This window comes from Chinchilla lanigera, unplaced genomic scaffold (assembly GCF_000276665.1).
Source record: "Chinchilla lanigera isolate Chin_1 unplaced genomic scaffold, ChiLan1.0 scaffold00012, whole genome shotgun sequence".
NCBI classification, from domain to species: domain Eukaryota; kingdom Metazoa; phylum Chordata; class Mammalia; order Rodentia; family Chinchillidae; genus Chinchilla; species Chinchilla lanigera.
In genome coordinates, this window is record NW_004955413.1 from 15,385,511 (window position 1) to 15,403,274 (window position 17,764).

The 17,764-nt window shown below is 41.7% G+C and overlaps 1 protein-coding gene across 4 annotated transcripts in view; it reads left to right on the plus strand.

Annotated features, from left to right (window-relative positions):
* Window positions 1-17,764, plus strand: part of Plekha5 (pleckstrin homology domain containing, family A member 5) — a gene marked incomplete at its 5' end in the record, with an annotated part of 231,068 nt that overhangs the window by 146,441 nt on the left and 66,863 nt on the right. For all 4 annotated transcript variants that reach the window (XM_013511432.1, XM_013511433.1, XM_013511434.1 and 1 more), the window contains 4 exon segments: window positions 824-924; window positions 3,293-3,408; window positions 8,431-8,898; window positions 15,251-15,716. In XM_013511432.1, the coding sequence (XP_013366886.1) occupies window positions 824-924; window positions 3,293-3,408; window positions 8,431-8,898; window positions 15,251-15,716 (1,151 nt within the window).

A 17,764-nucleotide genomic window follows, 5' to 3' on the forward strand; every position in this document is an offset into this window, starting at 1 on the left:
TGTGTGAAGCAAATTTTTTTATTTGCTTAGAAATTCTTAAGGAACCTCACTGAAAGCAAAGAAATATCCATTTGATGTTTTCATTTAAAATCTTAAAAATTCTTAGAAACAACCCAAATGCCCATCAACAGAGGAATGGATTAAAAAAAAGTGGTCTTTTTACTTACTGAGTATTGTTCAGCCATAATGAAGGTTAAACTGGAGACTTTTGTAGGTAAATGGATGCCACTTGAGACCATACTCATACCCACATGTGTAAACATCGTATTGTCTCCCTAGTATAAGAAGCTGAAAGAGTAAATGTGATCCAAAATGTACAATAGATAACTTAAAATGGGTAGAAACTTCAAAAGGAATGAGAAACTGGTTTAGGGGAGTGGAAAACAAGAAGGGAGGGAAAAGCAAAAGGAAATATATATATATATATATAAATAAAAGATAATTAAAATGGTTATACTAATTTCCCTCAGTTCATTGAAAGAAAGGTTTGTACTAATATTATTGGGACAATTAAATGCCAGTATCTCATACTCTGAGTAACTAAAGGTAACAATACCCAATGTATTAACCATTGTTACCCTCCTATCATATTGTTTTGGGATTTTGTTTTTTGTTTTTTTGGTTTTTGCCATTTGTTCCTTTTTCTTTAAAATAAAAATTTAAAAAATAATAAAAAAATAAAATCTTAAAAAGACCTACATAATCATAAATACAGTTGTTATATATAAGAATCATTTAATTTCATTCAAATAAATTTTGAGAAAATTTATTCTGCTTCATGAGAACATTTAAAATTCTAATTTGATACTAAATTCTCTCTTAGATGAGAAAGAAGAAGGTATCCTGGGAAGCATACTCTTACCTAGTTTTCAGATAGCTCTGCTTACCTCTGAAGATCACATTAATCGCAAATACGCTTTCAAGGTAAAGTAATATTCTTGCTGTTTTATTCTGTTTGAAATTTGCATGATTAAACTGGGCGTGGTGGCTCACGCCTGTATTCCCAGCACTGAGGCTGAGGCAGGAGGATCATGTGAGTTTGAGGCCAGCCTGAAGTGTATAGTGAAACCCTGTCTCAAAAAGACAGAAGGAAAGAAGGAAGGCAGGCAGGCAGGCAAGCAGGCAGGTTGGGAAGAGAGGGAGGGAAAAAAAGAAATTAATTTGCATGATTAAAAAAGATAGATTGATCCATAGATCATTACAAAGGAGTGGAAATCAAACTCATGCTTGCCAGGCCAGCATTGCACCGCTGAGCTAGATCCCCAGCAAGTGATCCCTTTCTATCTAAAGTGTTGATCTTTACAGGAGAATGTCCCTTTACAGAGTACATGCTGAAAATACTCCGGGGTCAGATGTCTTCACATCTGTGCTTTCAGATGGTTCTAGACGAAACAGATTAAAATGCTCATAACTGATGACTATAGCTGTAGATGTCCCCTGATCGTTGTACTTTCCTTTACAGTTTTTGTGTGTTTTCCTTTCTCATAATTTTTATGTATTTTTTATTCCTTTGAGGCTTTTTATTTTTGCTTGGTTTGGTTTGGTTTTGGTTTTGGCTTGTTTCATTTCGTTTCGTTTTTGTGGTACTGGAGATGCAACCCAGGGCCTTCACACCGAGCTAGCCCTTTGTTGACTTTTTGATTTCAGGCTCGTGCTGAGAGTGGCAGGCTGTGTTTGAGCTTGAGAGCCACCTCCTTAACCAGCCAGGCGTGCACCACCGTGCCTGGCTATTTTGTTTTGTTGCAGTCCACCATTTCTTAAGAACCCGTAGAGGGTTTACTGCAAAGATTTAAATTCTCATTTACTTCTAAAGACTTCTCAGGACCCCATCTTACTTAGAACATTTGGCTAGTTAGTAATTACGTTACTAGCTCTAGAGACAAGAGAGGAGGAAACCCTCAGGGGTGTGGGTTAGAGGGGTCTAACAGTGGGTGGCTTCTTTGAGAAGATACATTGGAGCAAAGACCTGAGGCTGAGATGGGAGCAGCTCAGCTTCATATTCAAGTATATTTTATTAAATAATGGTAAATGAGAAAAGCACTTAAATATTTAGAAGTGTTGTATCAAAGTTTAATACTTTCGGGGCTGGGGATTTAGCTCAGCGGCAAAAGCGCCTGCCTGGCAAGCTCAAGGTGGTGAGTTCGGTTCCCGGTACTGGAGAAAACCCCCAAAAAAAAAAAAGTTTAATACTTTTGACTCCAAAAGCACACATGTAAAACTGTAATATTAACACTATTTTTGTATGTGTATTTAGAATTTGTATTTGCTTTTATCTGTAACAACAATAATAATTGCTCTTTCACATTCTGTCTTCTGTGGTGCTTGCTCCAAACGGCTGAGCTGCTTTCTCACCCAGTCCGTGGCACTGATGTGACTGCTTATCCGCATGGTGAGTACAAACTCGGTCGACAGTTACTGAGCACGGGCGTGGAGCTTAGAGCTCTCATCTGATGATCTATGGATCAATTAGAGCGAGACCCTGTCTCAAAAACCAAACAAGGAAATCAAGACTGTTTCCTTGGTCCCGACCTCAGCTTCCTGTCCTGTGGTGCTCTAGCTCCTGCTGTTCGTCTTTGCCATGGCAGCCCAGGGCTTAAGATGGGCGTTGAGTGCCCATACCCTGGTAGCAGTCTCTTCCTTTGCATTCCCTTTCCTTTGTTTCCCTGTGTTTCTCTGAAAAGAGACGGAGTGAATCACGGGATAGAAAAATCTACTAATCAGTTATATAATCCTTTTTCATCTTGAACCCAAGATATTTCATTTTAACTCTGGAATTTAAAACTAAGAGGAAATACCATTTTGGAATCATTTCTAAATCTTTCATGTTGGTGTGTAGATGTCTGTAAGGTTTCTGCAAAGTATTTTAACAGTAGCACCTTTTGAGGACTGAAAAAATGGCTATCATAAGAAGAAAATGCTATAGCATGTATATTTCCGTTAATGTTGTGGCTGCTCTGGAACATACTCTGGATGAATCACAATAACTGAAAATTGCTTGAGATGTTGCAGGTAGAACAGATAACACCAAGCACTTCATGTCTGACATCTGTTCATTGTCAAGCACTTTTATGGTACACATATAAACTAAATAAACTAAAAGAAAAGTGAGGAAACAAATAATACTATAACTCTTACAAGATACATGTGTAAGTCAATTCTATATTTTATCTAAAAGACAAACCTGCTTTCTTTGAAACATGATAGTAGGTAAGGAACCACTTATCTTTTTTTCCTTTTTCTTTTGCAGAGTCCCATGTTTTTATGGTAAAATGATCGTGTCGTTTTTAATCAGGCAGCCCACCCAAACATGCGGACCTATTATTTCTGCACTGATACAGGAAAGGAAATGGAGTTGTGGATGAAAGCCATGTTGGATGCTGCCCTCGTACAGACAGAACCTGTGAAAAGGTAAAGACTCGGAGGGAAAGTAATAGTGATCTCTACTTCCATTTTGTCCCATGTCCTGCAAGTACACCATTATCATAGCACGTGCCATTTTAGTAATCATAGTATGAAACCATTTTCCCCGGAAAGCAAGGGTGAATTTATGTTTTATAGTAAATTAATGTGCCCTTTGTGAGTGTAAGCTGTCACCCACATTTTTATTCCACCTTTCCTCTTTACTCATTTTCACCTATCAATGTGCTGGGTGAACCTAGAATCCTAACATTCAAACTGAATGTTCTTTCTTCTTTCAGAATTACCTTTAATTTCCGGTGAGTACATTTTTCATTGTTATCTTAAAGCTACAGAAAGTTTAATCCTTCAAGCCAGTGTTTTTTCAAAGATCATAGATTTAGAATTTATTTTCATGAAGTTAATTGTGTTTTTATTATTATTTTGACATTTAAGAAATTCAGTAAGAAATTTTGAGGTTTCATTTTTTAAATTTTTCTGATTAATTCTGATGGTTTTATAATGAACAGCTACAGAAAATAGGTTAGCAAGCATTTAGATTTTTCTTTTTCTTTTTTTCCTTTTTTTTTTTTTTTTTTTAGGCAGGGTCTCACTCTGTAGTTCAGCTGGCCTTGAACTCACTATGTAGCCCAGGCTGGCTTCAAACTCATGGTGATCCTCCTGCTTCAGCCTCCCAAGTGCTGGGATTACAGGCCTGTGTCACCACGCCTGACTGAAATATATCTTAATATATCTACTTCCTGATGAATTGCATCTTTCTCTAAAACCCCGTTACTCAGATTCCTTGATAATACAGACGTGTAACCAGGTGAGGAGGCACATGCTTCTAATCCCTGAACTGACTGATAATACAGACATGTGCTGTTAAATTGATTGGACATGAATCATTGTAATATTTGTCACTTGTATTAAAACTAGTCAGAGGAAGGGGCCAGGGATTTAGCTCAGTGGCGCAGTGCGTCGTGAGTTTGATTCCTGGTACAGGAAAAAACCAAAACTAGTCAGAGGAAATCTGTCTCTCAGACTGCGTAATAGAAGTTGAATAAATGTGCTTTTTCAAAAAAATTACGTTCCTGTAATTTGAAGTAAGATTTATGATACAGCTGAATTGTATTTTTAGTCTGTGATATTGAGTACACATCTTATATGAGGAAGATGCTGACTTACAAGTCTGATCTCCCCCTTGTGTGTATGCAGTGTGTGTGTGTGTGTGTGTGTGTGTGTGTGTTTTCTAATACTAGAGGTCAAGCCTAGGGCCTGGTCTTGCCTTGCTGGCTAAAAGACAAGGCGATGCTGTGCATTTGTGCCGTATTTATAAATATCCAAATCAAATTAACCAATCACTAGTAATTAAAGGCAGGGCAACTCATGGAAAGAAGGAATAAAAAGGTTTGGGTTAGAGCTGTAGAAAACCTATCTTTAAGAGAAATCATCTCAACCATGTGCACATCCAGTCCGAGAATATGTGCTGCAGCCAGGTGCATGTCCTAGGCTGAGAGCCAACAAGAGGAAAATGCAGTTTTGGAGTTTTGGGTATAAAAATTATCTAAATGAGCATGAAAGAAATGTGTAGGTGAAGCAATGAATTGAAAATTTTTGCTAATTTTAACTTTTTTTTTTTTTTTGCGGATTTCGGGAATTGAACTCAGGACCTTGCACTTGCCAAGCAGGCGCTGTGCCACTGAGCTCTGTCCCCAGTCCTAATTTTAACTTTAAAGTAAAATTGTTAAAAGAATAATTTAGGATACAGAAATCAGTATTGTAATTCAAATATTTTATTTCCAAGTAATTTTAATATTGTTTGTTATGCATTCCTCAATTTCGGCTTATTTCTACTTTCCTGTATTGAACTTCCTGTTCTAAAAACTTACAATATCCAGAGTTTGGAAAGATAAGGGTCACAGTCCTTTGGTTTCGCTTCTGGCAGTCTCCTCTAAATTAGTTGATTCTGTGTCCCTAACTATCTACTTCCTGATGAATTTCGTCTTTCAATCTGCTAGCTGTACTTGTGTAATTTGTTTTAAAATAAGGAGATAATTTTGTTAGCATGTTTTTAACAATTATAGGCTCCCTTTGCTGTGGGCCCAGAATACATCAGATGCTTATGAGAGCCTATCACATAAGAGATTAAAACATCCAGTTTTTTGTTTTGTTTTGTTTTGTTTTTGTTTTTGTTTTTTTCTTTTTGAGTCAGGGTCTTGCTATGCAGTTCAGGCTGACCTTGAGCTCACTTTGTAGCCCAGGCTGTCCTCAAACTCCCCGTGAACCTCCTGCCTCAGCCTCTGAGTGCTGGAATTACAGGCGTGTGCCACCACACCCAGCAAAACATCCAGTTTTTAAATAGTTCATTTCTTCTAAATTCATAAAGCATTTTACCTATGAAATACAATGCGTAGTCCTCTTGTGTACACTGCCTGAATAATTTTTCATCTCCAGGCCCATTATTTTAGTGTATTTCCATGCGCGCGCGTCTGTGTGTCTGTGAGTGTGTTCCTGTGTTTCCCTTCCCCCACCCTGGCGGTCAGAATCCAGCCCAGGACCTCACACGTGCTGGGCAATTGATCCATTGTGCTACCAGTCCTATGTTTCATTTTAAGTAGCATGTAGTGATTATATATACTTACAGGATGTGGTGTGACATTTTAGTACACGTGTACAACATGCACTGATCAGACGGGGCCTAGCTCTCCCATCAGATGTATATCATTTCTTTACATCACAAACATTCAGAGTCCTATGAGTGCTTTGAAGTATCCACAAGCTGTAGGCTGCCATAGTTCTCCTGTGCTGCAGCACAGTTGGAGCTATTCCTGGTGTCCACTGCACCCTGGGCCCACTGTCCGTGTCCTTCCCTCCTGCCCCCTCCGCACCCTGCCCACATTCTGCTAACCACTGTGCTAGTCTGTCCTTCTTGGAGATCAGCATGTGTGCTTCCACACAGAAGTGAGGCCCTGTGATGTTGGTCTTTCTCTGTCTGCGTATTTCCCTTCCGTAGTAATTCTCTCCAGCTCCATCCGTGCTGCTGCGAATGACAGCAGCCACTGTTTGTGGGGCCGAGTGATGTTCCATTGTGTCCATGCACCATCTTTTCTTTATTCATCTGCTGGTAAACACCTGGGTGGATCCCGTTCCTAGGCTCTTATGAGCAGTCAGCATTCAAGTGCAGATGTCTCTTCATCATACCGATTTCGGTTCCTTTGAGCATATTCTCAAAAGCAGAATTGCTAGATCTTTTGGCAGTTCTATTTCTAGTTTTTTGAGGAAACTCCATACCATTTTCCATAGACTACACTAGTTTTCAGTGTGTTTTCTGTAATAATTTAAATGTCACTTCTTAAAACTAAATCACAAGTGTTCATTAGTTATGTTATCTTAGCAGAGGCATCACCATGTGTCTTATTCTATTGTATTTCAATATCAAATTATTGGGAGGAAAAAAAAGGGGAAAACGCACTGCACTTCCAATTTACAGTAGTAATTTTACATGGACTGGCAAGAAATAGGCTTAAATTTTTTTGTCAGATACGGTACACACATGTCGTCCAGCTCTTGGAGAAGCTGAGACAGGAGAATTGCAAGTGAGGGAAGTCTGAACAACATAAAAACATAAAAACATTTACATAAAAACACTTACATAAATAGGAAGGGCTTGGCATATATTTCAGGACTCCTTGAGTTCAATCCCCAGTACCACCAAATAAAGAGGGAAAAAAAGATATTTAATATTCAGTGTTAAACAGCCTTTACCCTACTCCCAGATTTTAGCAAGGATATAAGTGTGCTTTTAGTGTACATTTTCTGTGAACGTTATCTTTCAAGGGGAAGATGCACTGTAGCCTGTGGTAGACTCGAGCAGTGTCTGATGTTTCTGATCTGGAAACTAGGGTTTGTATCTAACTTGAATATATAGTTAGTGTATAACTTTACTCCAGGGAAAACAAGCACCGTTCATTTTTCTTCGGTGACCACATTCTAAACTATCTGTAGACCCTCTGTTCCTTCCCTTACAGTTAGATACGGATGTTTGTATTTTCCACACAGCCCACACTTAGGAGCTGCTAGGAGCATCCCTGTGCAATGAGATGGGACTATTGGCCAGCTCTTCAGCAGCCACCTGAGTGGCCTGAGCCCGGCAGTTTCGTGCAGGTTCAGACACTCAGCTTGATCCTGTCAGGCTCAGGAAAGCTGACTCACCGAAAGTCCTAGATACAGCAGCCGCAGTGGTGAGTAGCGAGCTGTCCAGGGCCCACACACGCACTGCTAAGTAGCACTTGGTTTTGGTGGGCCAGGACCGGGATGCCAGGTCCTACCCCACAGCTGCTTGATGAGTGGGACAGGAGTGCTAGTAAGGGCTGTGCCAGGCACCGACCACCCATCTGGTTCTCACAGCAGCCGTCCTAGCTTTACCTGTTTACCAAAGCAGAAGTGGAGCACTGGTAAGTTTCTGCGCCTCTCCCACAGACAGCTGGTAAGAGAGAGCTGCACACCGAACATGTGTAGCTTGGCTCCTAAAGTCTAAGGCCAAACTTAGGTCCTGCATGCGAGCAAAGAGAGCTAATCGTGTACTTCCAGTCTCTGACACATCAGACTAATGTCCTGTTGCCGCCCTTTCAACACCCAGGCTCCAAATGAGCTAACCCCCATGGCTGGGAGCTGTGTTGCTTATTTCCAGTGAGTGACTAGTACAGTCCTTAAAATGTGGATTTTGTGGTTTAACTGTTAAAGAAAAATGTCATTTGCTTTATTTCCAGATAATCTCATGGCAGGACACACATCACTTTTTATCCTCTGGTAGTCTCTGCTCATGTCTTCTTCCTCTTGCTGTTTATGCTCTCTGGTGTTGTATTTATGTTAATACCATAGCTTTGAGGATTTGGGCAGACTTGTCTTCTGTAATGCTTTCTGGATTGGTTTGTTTGCCTGTTTTCATAGTTGCTTTTTTTTTCTAGATTGAATCCCAGATGTAACGTGTGTTAAGTCATCTGACTTACTGTGATTTTCTTCTGTTTTCAGAGTGGACAAGATTACATCTGAAAGTGCACCCACTAAAGAAACAAATAACATTCCCAACCATAGAGTGCTAATTAAACCAGAGGCCCAGAACAACCAAAGAAACAAGGAGATAAGCAAACTTGAAGAAAAAAAAGCATTAGAAGCTGAAAAATATGGATTTCAGAAGGATGGTCAAGATAGACCTTTAACAAAAATTAATAGTGTAAAGTTGAATTCTCTGCCATCTGAATATGACGGTGGGCCCGCGTGCCCAGCTCAGATGGCGCACTACCGGCCAGTCAACGTGAGCAGCTCGGAGCACAGAACCGTGAACGTCAGCCTGGCAGATCTGAGAGGTGGAAATCACCCCAGCACGGTGCCCCTGCACCCGGAGGCCGAGCGCGTCATACAGAGAACGAACTCCATGCAGCAGTTGGAACAGTGGATTAAAACGCAGAAGGGGAGAAGTCGTGAAGAAGAAACTCGAGGGTGAGTGCCTCGTCGGGATGACCCAGAGTTTCTTGGATGCTGTGTCTACAGGGACTGGTCTCTGAGCTCCCAGTTAGAAGTACTGGCTTCATTTGTACTTTTCAGTTCATTATGTGTTCTGCTCATGGTTATGGGATTGTATTGACGGAACAAGGAAGGGCTTTCTGTTGAGATCGAGTCTTTGGAGGATGACGCAGTGATCCCGTCCTCTCACCCCACCCATGTTGCCCCCCACCACAGTCTCCTTCGCCCAGAGTTCTGAACTGTGGACGGCCAGCGAACATCGGTCTCTGACCTCTAGCACCCTGACCTGACCATCCTCCACTAGCAGCTTCCGCGGCCTGGCGTGAAGCACAGGGCTCCAGACGAGGGAGGTGGCGACAGTGAAGGCCGGGTGCCCGCGGTCTCAGTCTCGTCCCTGGGCTGTCATGAAAGCAGAATGCACAGGTGTTCACTTTCCTCACCTAAGTATTCTGTCAGGCACGCGCTCGTGCCTCAGCCATTTATTGTGTCACTAGTGCGTGCTGGTCATAGGTCAGGTAAAACAGTGAAAAGGTACATTCCAGGTTGGCACCAAGATAGCTGTCTAGTAAAGGGGACAGCTGAAGTGTGCATTAGTGTGACAAAGGCAATGAGAGAGAAACGGTACGGTAAAATACGTTTCAGGAACAGCCACACAATCTTAATGATTCAGAGTTCCGAGAAACCTTTCTGGAGGAAGTGAAATGCGAGCTGGGATAAAAACAGCATGCATATCTTGGCTTAGACGTATAAAGCTCCAGAGTTGGTAAGAGAACTGAGAAAGGAACCAAAAGGGATCCGGGAGAGCTTGGTTGTAACTTCTGTGCTAATGGGTGAGGCCTGAGTCTGGGAAGCTGAGGCCGATGTTTTGGGAAGACCGCCTTAGGTCTGTTTTGGGAAGACCGCCTTAGGTCTGGAGATGAGCTCAGTAGTGGAGCGCTTGCCACGCATGCCCGAGACCCCGTGCACTCTGAGGACCGCGAAAAGGGAACCTCATAGCTCCATAAATGAGTTAGAGAAGGTTCCACAGTTACTTGAGCGAGTGAAGTCCAGAGAGGAAGGGGACAGAATTGATGCAGTTGACAGGACTGATGAGTGTTTCAGAGTGCTTGACTGCAAACGAGTCTTGCTCAAAACTAAGTTTCGGTGATTGGGAAAACCAAGAGTGGCACCTCCCTCTTGCTGTGGCAGTTCGTGGGCATAGTACCATCGCTGTGTAGAAGACTGGGGACGGAGCAGGAAAGAAGTGGGTGGGAAACTTAAATTGAATGCCTGAGAGTCAGTTTCTCCAGACCTGAACTTGAATCTGGTTTATCAAGATAACTAAAATGAATTGTGAAATAGATACGTGCGTTCATTTCGTGAAAGGGCTGAGCGAGAGAAAGATTCCAAGGGAAAACCCCAGAGGACGTTAAGGAATAGACAATAGAAAAGGACACCAAAACCACAGGCCGGAGAGACAGGAAGCACAGGTGCCTTGAGGTGTGAGAAATTGACATTTTCAAAAGTAAAATGTAGGCTGGGCGTGGTGGTGCAGGCCCCTAATCGCAGCACCTGGGAGGCAGAAATAAGAGGATCTAGACAAGTTCAAGGCCAGCCTTGGCTACATAGTGAGTTCAAAGCCAGCTTGGACTGTACAGCAAGACCCTGTCTTCAAAAAAAAAGTAAAATTTAAATTTCTAAAGGTACTAATTAGGGGCTGGGGATTTAGCTCAGCAGCACAGCGCCTGCCTGGCAAGCACAAGGTCATGAGTTCAATTCCCGGTACCGGAAAAAAAAAAAAAAACCAAAAAACTAAAGTACTAATTAGTGCATTAATTAGCATGCATAAAAATTCAGTGGACAGTTACAGTAACTGTTCTGAGTAACAGAAAGCAATGACTTTAAACAGCGATATTTTAGAATTTTTTCAATTAAATGGAGCTGGGTTTAGCCAGCCCTTCCTGAGGCCTGGGAATGCTCTTCCTGTTTGGTGATGGCTGCGCCTGAGTTATCAGAAGTCTTCGAGGAGTGACTTGGCCTCCTCTGTTGTCCCCTCCCACAGCTGTGTGTGTTGCTCGCCAGTTTTCACTTTCACCCTCAGTACCGCCTTTCCGAATTTCCAAGGGAGAATCATAAGAAATAGTTGCTATTTCAAAAATAAACTTAAGGGGTCTCTCTACAACATGATGGCATAGCAGTCATAAAGTGTACTGTATACCTGAAAACTGCCAAGGAATATTTTGCAGTATCTCAGCACACAGAAAAGTACATGAGGTAATGTATGTTAATTAACCTGATTTAGCATTATATAACATTTCAAAACATCACATCCTAAACTGTACACGTACACAATTTTTGTGCAGCAAATTTTTTTAAAATGTGAATAAAGGCTCAGGGCTGGGAATTTAGCTCAGCGGCAAAAGCGCCTGCCTGTCTAGCGCAAGGTCGTGAGTTCAGTTCCCAATACCAGAGAAAAACCAAAAAAAAAAAGAATAAAGGCTCAAATTTACTAGCAGTCAGGGACTTGTACCTTTTTTAAAAAGTGAGAAGTTAAAACTCACTTCAAAGAAGAATCACTTTTCCTCAAATAAAATGATACTTTTTTTAAGTTTAAAAGGTGCAGTAGTACCAAATTCAACAAGTACTTGGAAATTAGATTTTTGCTTTTGTGAAATGAAAACATCAGTTTTGGGTCTCTTGAACATGATTAGTATGTGTCTAACCTTCCTATGATTTTTTTCTTTTACGTGCACACCAGCGACTTTGGAGCCTGGTCTTGGGTTATTCTGAACGAATATTTTCTCTGGGTTTCCTCATCTCTGGGCTCACAGTGGTCCCAGTTCCCACAGGTTCTGTTAGGTATTCTCTGAAATGGCTAGAGGCCATTAGGGTCCTTGAAAAATATCGCCCGCAGTATTCAATAAGTCTCATCGTAAAAATCACCATACTTTTTTGTGGTGGAAAGAAGCATAATTGTAATTCATGGTACGCTTCCTTTTTTTTCTTTTTTCTTTTTATTTTTTAACGATTTCCAGTCAGATTTTATTGGTACATTTTAGGTATCTGTAATGATCACATTCATCATAGTGTGCTTCATTTTTTAAAACACTTTATAAAAGACTTTCTTTTATTAAAGTCCTGATAGAAAAGACTTTAATACTCATTTAATACTGAGTCAAATGGTGGACCCCGCACCTGTGAACAAAGCTCTAACGTTGCTTTGTGAGGAGCAGGCACTGTTCCGATGCTGGTGCGTCAGCCATTGTTCTGCTGAGAATCACTGGGACGGGCTGTCACGGTGTTTGACAGCAGCTGCTGCTGAATGAGCCGCTGACCCTGATGAAGGAGCTTACAGTATTCATGTCTTAAGCTTTCACTTAAAAGTAAATCACACTTAGCTTAATTTGAATTTCTTTAGGGGAAATCGCTGAGGGAATTCTAATTTTTCAAAAAAAAAGTCTCCAAATATTAGTATGTAAGGCAAAAAGGAATTGATAACAACTTAGTTTTCTATCAAAAAGTCTCCAGAAGTGGCTCTAAAAATGGCAGAAGAACCTTCTAAACATTGCAGTCATCAGTTACCAAGCTAGCTAGAAAAACGGTCTGCTGTTTATGATCGTAGCGTGGGCTGACAGTTCAGATATAATATACAGGTCTACCACAGGGTGCAGCTCAAATAATGTGAGTAATTGGAGCACTGACAGAAGTGTTTGGAGTGATTAGATTTTCTGAACTCTAGCAAATGTTAAAGGCAGTTTTTCGTGTGTTTTAGATGATGTATGTCCCTCCCTTTTATGAATTTAGATCCTTTTCGATGTTAAGGTTTCTATAGTATTTCTTGACTATAAATGACCAAATGCAGCAGGTGTTGTATCAGAGTAGATTGCTTCGCTAGGTGGGCAGAATCTCCTCCGCACAGAATCTTCACAGATATGGTAGCATAAGACTCCTGGATAGAATCAGTTTTCCCTGCTCATGTACTTTGTGACCTGGTAGCCATTGGCACTGCCAGCCCTGGACTTTGTGTTTCTGGCTTTCATGTTATCAAAGAAGGTGGGAGTGAGGGTCAAGCAGAAAAAAAATAGGAACACTCAGAGTACAAAAGATGCAAGTAATTGAACTTTCTATATAGGGTCTATAAGAGTATTGACTTTCTCTCTTACGCCACCCTGGAGTCACCAGATGCTTGCCCTCATGCCATGGTTCTTGTCTTGGGGCACTTTGATCAGTTTTCAGTGCGCCTGTTTTCAAGTACAGGCATTGAAAATTCAAAGAACAACCGTCACAGTGAAGGAAATTCGGTTTAAGAAAAATTGCTGAAGAGCTCGGAAGTACTTTGAGTAAAAGTCTATCAGAGAGCCCCCAGATTATCAGCCAGACGTTCCCAGATGATTAAAAGTATGGTCTAGGGGCCAGGCATGTAGCTCAGCAGCACAGTGCCTGCCTGGCAAGCCCAAGGTCCGGGGTTCAATTCCTGGTACCAAAAAAAAAAAAATTTAAAAGCATGGTTTAGGCAGGTGTGGTGGCGCAGGCCTGTAATCCCAGTCCTCAGGAGGCTGAGGCAGGAGGATCATTGCAAGTTCGAGGCCAGCCTGGGCTACAAAGTGAGCTCAAGGCCAGCCTGAACTGCATAGCGAGACTCTGTCTCAAAAAGACAAAGAAAAAAAAAATGGTCTAGTAATTTACACATCAACTTTTTTCCCCCTCCTGGTGTATGCAGTCACCAACACTAGCATGTTTTATCACCCAATCAGAGGTAGCAATATATTGTACAGTTGGGTATACACAATAATAAGTTGTAAGTATATAGTAAATAGCACAGAGTTAGGAAATAAACATTGAAAGAAGAGATTGGGAAAGTAGAGCTTATGGAATCCCAATTATCCTACATATTTTGTTCATTGGATGATACTGACTTTAAAATAGAAATTTAGCCGAGGATATAGCTCAGCAGCACAAGTGCCTGTCTGGCAAGTGCAAGGTCCTGAGTTTGATTCCTGGTACCAAAAATAAAATAAAATAAAATAGAAATTTATGTTCACGGATAAGTTGAATACTTGTAATTTAATCTTGCTCTTTTTAATTTGGATTTTTCTTGTGGTAGTTACAGAAAGATTGAATTTAGAATTCGAATTTTAACTATACCTGTTTTTTAAAATAATGCGGAAAGGGGCTGAGGATTTAGCTCAGCGGCACAGCACCTGCCTGGCAAGTGCAAGGTTGTGAGTTCGATTCCCGGTACCAGGAAAGAAAAAATTAAAAAATTAAAAATAAAATAATGAGGAAAACAAATGCTAACTTTACATAAAATTTTTAATTGACTTACAAAAATTCTTTTCATGTAATGTATTTGACCTAGTGTGAAATTAGCACATAGTTTTGATAAATTCAAGAGTACATTTATAAGTTTTATATTTATAATTTTTAAGCCCCCTGTGGTGGCATACACTTGTAATTCTGGCACTCAGGAGGCTGAGACAGGAGGATCACTGTGAGTTCAAGGACAGCTTGAACTACATAACAAAACCCTGTCTCAGTCATTCAATATTTTTAAAAAATAATAAGCTGAAATGTTATCCTTTCATTTAGGAAATTATAATAGTCAACTCCTTAGTAACATGTGACAGTGTATCCAATTCCAAGAGTTTGCATTTTAGGGGGATTATATGTGACATGTATTATGTATATGGAGAATTTGAAAAGCTCCACCCAAAATACTGATCCCATCATGAAGTAGAATAATAATTACTATGATGAAAGTACTGCAGAGTTCCTGAGATTGTAATCTCTGAAACATTGCCATGATTAAGTGCTTTGTCTGTAAAAAGATTTTGAACTTTAGCTTCAATATTTTTGTTTTTCAAGTTAGAAAAAATTATGAACACATTATTTCTTAAAGCCACAAACACACTGATGCACCTGCTCCCGCATGCCCCATGCTTTGTGAAAGAGAATCTCCAGCAGGGAGGTCAGCATGCCCCTAGAGTAGGTGTAGCTGGGGAATGTACATTTCCGTCCGTACAGAAATCTTCTGTTTCCAAGGGCTGGGAATGTAGCTCAGTGGCAGTGTGTTTGCCTGGCAAGTGCAAGGTCCTGAGTTCAATTCCTGGTTTAAAAAAAAAAGAATAAAAGTGGGCTGGGGATATAGCTCAGTGGCATAAGCACCTGCCTGGCAAGCACAAGGTCATGAGTTTAATCCCCGGTACCACAAAAAAAAAAATAAATAAAAAATAAAAGTACATCCTGATACATATTTTATTTACCAGAAAAAAAGAAATGTGTTGTAATTTAGAATTCGGGAACAACTTTCTCCTTCGTTTTTACAGTGCAATTTTTTTTTTAATTTCAGAGTTATTTCTTACCAGACATTACCGAGAAATATGCCAAGCCACAGAGCCCAGGTTGTAGCCCGGTACCCAGAAGGCTACAGAACCCTCCCCAGGAACAGCAAGACCAGGCCGGAAAGCATCTGCGGCCTGGCCCCTTCCGGCCACGACAAGGCGGGAGCGCCCGCGGCGGAAGAGAAGCGGAGGTCCGTGCGGGATGACACCATGTGGCAGCTGTACGAGTGGCAGCAGCGGCAGTTCTACAACAAGCAGAGCACCCTCCCGAGACACAGCTCCCTGAGCAGTCCTAAAGGCGCGGCTCCCATCTCCGATCAGACGATGCACTCTATTCCCACGTCGCCCTCGCACGGGTCCATCGCCGCTTACCAGGGCTACTCCCCACAGCGGACGTACAGATCCGAGGTGACCTCACCCATCCAGAGAGGAGATGTGACCATAGACCGCAGACACAGGCCTCACTACCCTAAGGTGAGACGCTCGCTCCCCTTGTGTTGCTCCCCGCAGGCAGGATGTTCTTCCAAGTGTGAGACAGGCAAGAGAACAGGAAGGAGAGCAAGGCTGCTGTTCCTGTTTCAGAAACTCAAGAGATGTGGCTGGGCGTGGTGGCGCACGCCTGCAATCCCAGCACTCGGGAGGCCGAGGCAGGAGGATCGTTGTGAGTTCAAAACCAGCCTGGGCTACAAAGTTTGCTCAAGGCCAGCCTGAACTGCATAGTGAGACCCTGACTCAAAAAGACAAAAAAAAGAAAAGAAGAAAAGGAAAGAAGAGGGGGCTGGAATATAGCTCAGTGGTACAAGTGCCTGCCTGGCAAGCACAAGGTCCTAAATTCGATTCCTAGTGCAAAAAAAAAAAAAAAATTAAAGAGCTATGTAATACTGAAGTCTCATATAGAAAACTCTATTTTGGGTGCTTCCTCTCTCAGGAGCACAGAAATAGTTACTTTGAGCAGATACACGATGCACTCTCTTCTTTCCAGTAGCATGCCTTGTCAGCCCTCCTTGGAGGTTAGGCCCACACAGATCACCCACTTGCACGTTCTCCACCTGCCCTTTCCCGGCGTATCTGCAGTCTCACGTCAAGCTCGTCCTGCTGCGTACTTCGTCTTCTAAACAAGTAGCTACATGGCATATTGAGATCTCCTGACATACCCAACTCAACATTAGAATCCACAGTACCTAAGGAGTGTGTAAATATAAAAAAAACTAAGACACAATCCAGAGCATCTATAGTCCCAGCCATTCAGGAGCCTAGAGCCAAGGCACCAGCTGAGTTCAGGAATTCATGACCAGTCTGGGCAACATAGCAAGATTTTTAAACTGAAGACCCAGGTAAAGGTCATAGGTCATAGTGCTGGGGATCAATCCCAGGGTCTCACCTGCCGGGCAGAGGATCGCTGCACACTGAGCCGCGTCTTCAGCCCCATAATCGCGCTTCCATTTGGACTTTAGGTTGGTTGCTTAGTAGATTGTTTGACTTCAGTGCTTGTAGTGATCACTTCTGCGTAAAGGTAAAGCAGTGGTTTTGTTCAGTAAAGGAATAGTAACGTCATTTTCATTTTAATCCGGCAAAGAATTTCTTGCCGTAATTTCCAGCATTTTTAAGTGCACTTTCTTATCCTTGTGACTGGCTGAGTCCTTTAGCTGCATTATTGTGCACAGCATTTGCCTGATAATTCTATGAATAAGCATTTGTTGGAGATTAATAAATCAGTTTTCTTTCAAAGAAAGCTTTACTTTGCGTCACTGACAGAAGCTTCAGTTTGAACTCCACTGTAACAAGATTCAATGTTTTGTCACTTTGTATATCCTAAGCTGTGACTGACAAAAATAACAACAGAAAAAGTGACTGCAGAGGTGGTGGTGCACCCCTGGAATCCCAGCAGTCAGGAGGCTGAGGCAGGAGGATCACCATGAGTTAGAGGCCAGCCTTGGCTACATAGTGAGTTCAAGGCCAGCGTGAATTACAAAGTAAAAAATAACTTTATGGGATCTTGACCTTCCATTACATACCATTTTAATATTATGTTTGATGAAATGTGAGTGTGTCTAAAGCACTTCTGTTGCATACCAAAGTACCCATGGCTGGGGTGTCCCAGGAAACTGATTGTTTGAGTGGACACTGAGCTAGCTCTGTCTGTGCGGAACACCATATTTGCTGGAAGGAACAAAGACCCTGTGTTTATTAAGACTTGGATTTGACAGTACCCTTCCTCAAAGTGAGTGTAAGTCTGTCACTCTGAAGGAAACAGCTGGCACTAGCAACCCTGCTGTTCTGGTTTTGTTCATGGAAACATGGCAACACTGGAAACGTTGCCTAACTCCCAGGACTGTCCAAGATGCCAGTGTTTCATATGACCAAATCATGCACATGCAAAATATTAAAGTGTGGATGGACTGATGAATGCCAAAAGCCCATTGGTGTGGATTCAGATGATCTCTTACTAGAAGCACGTGAGGAAATTCTCCCTGCCGGGCAAGGTGGCGCACGCCTCCAGGCGGATCACTGTGAGTTCGAGA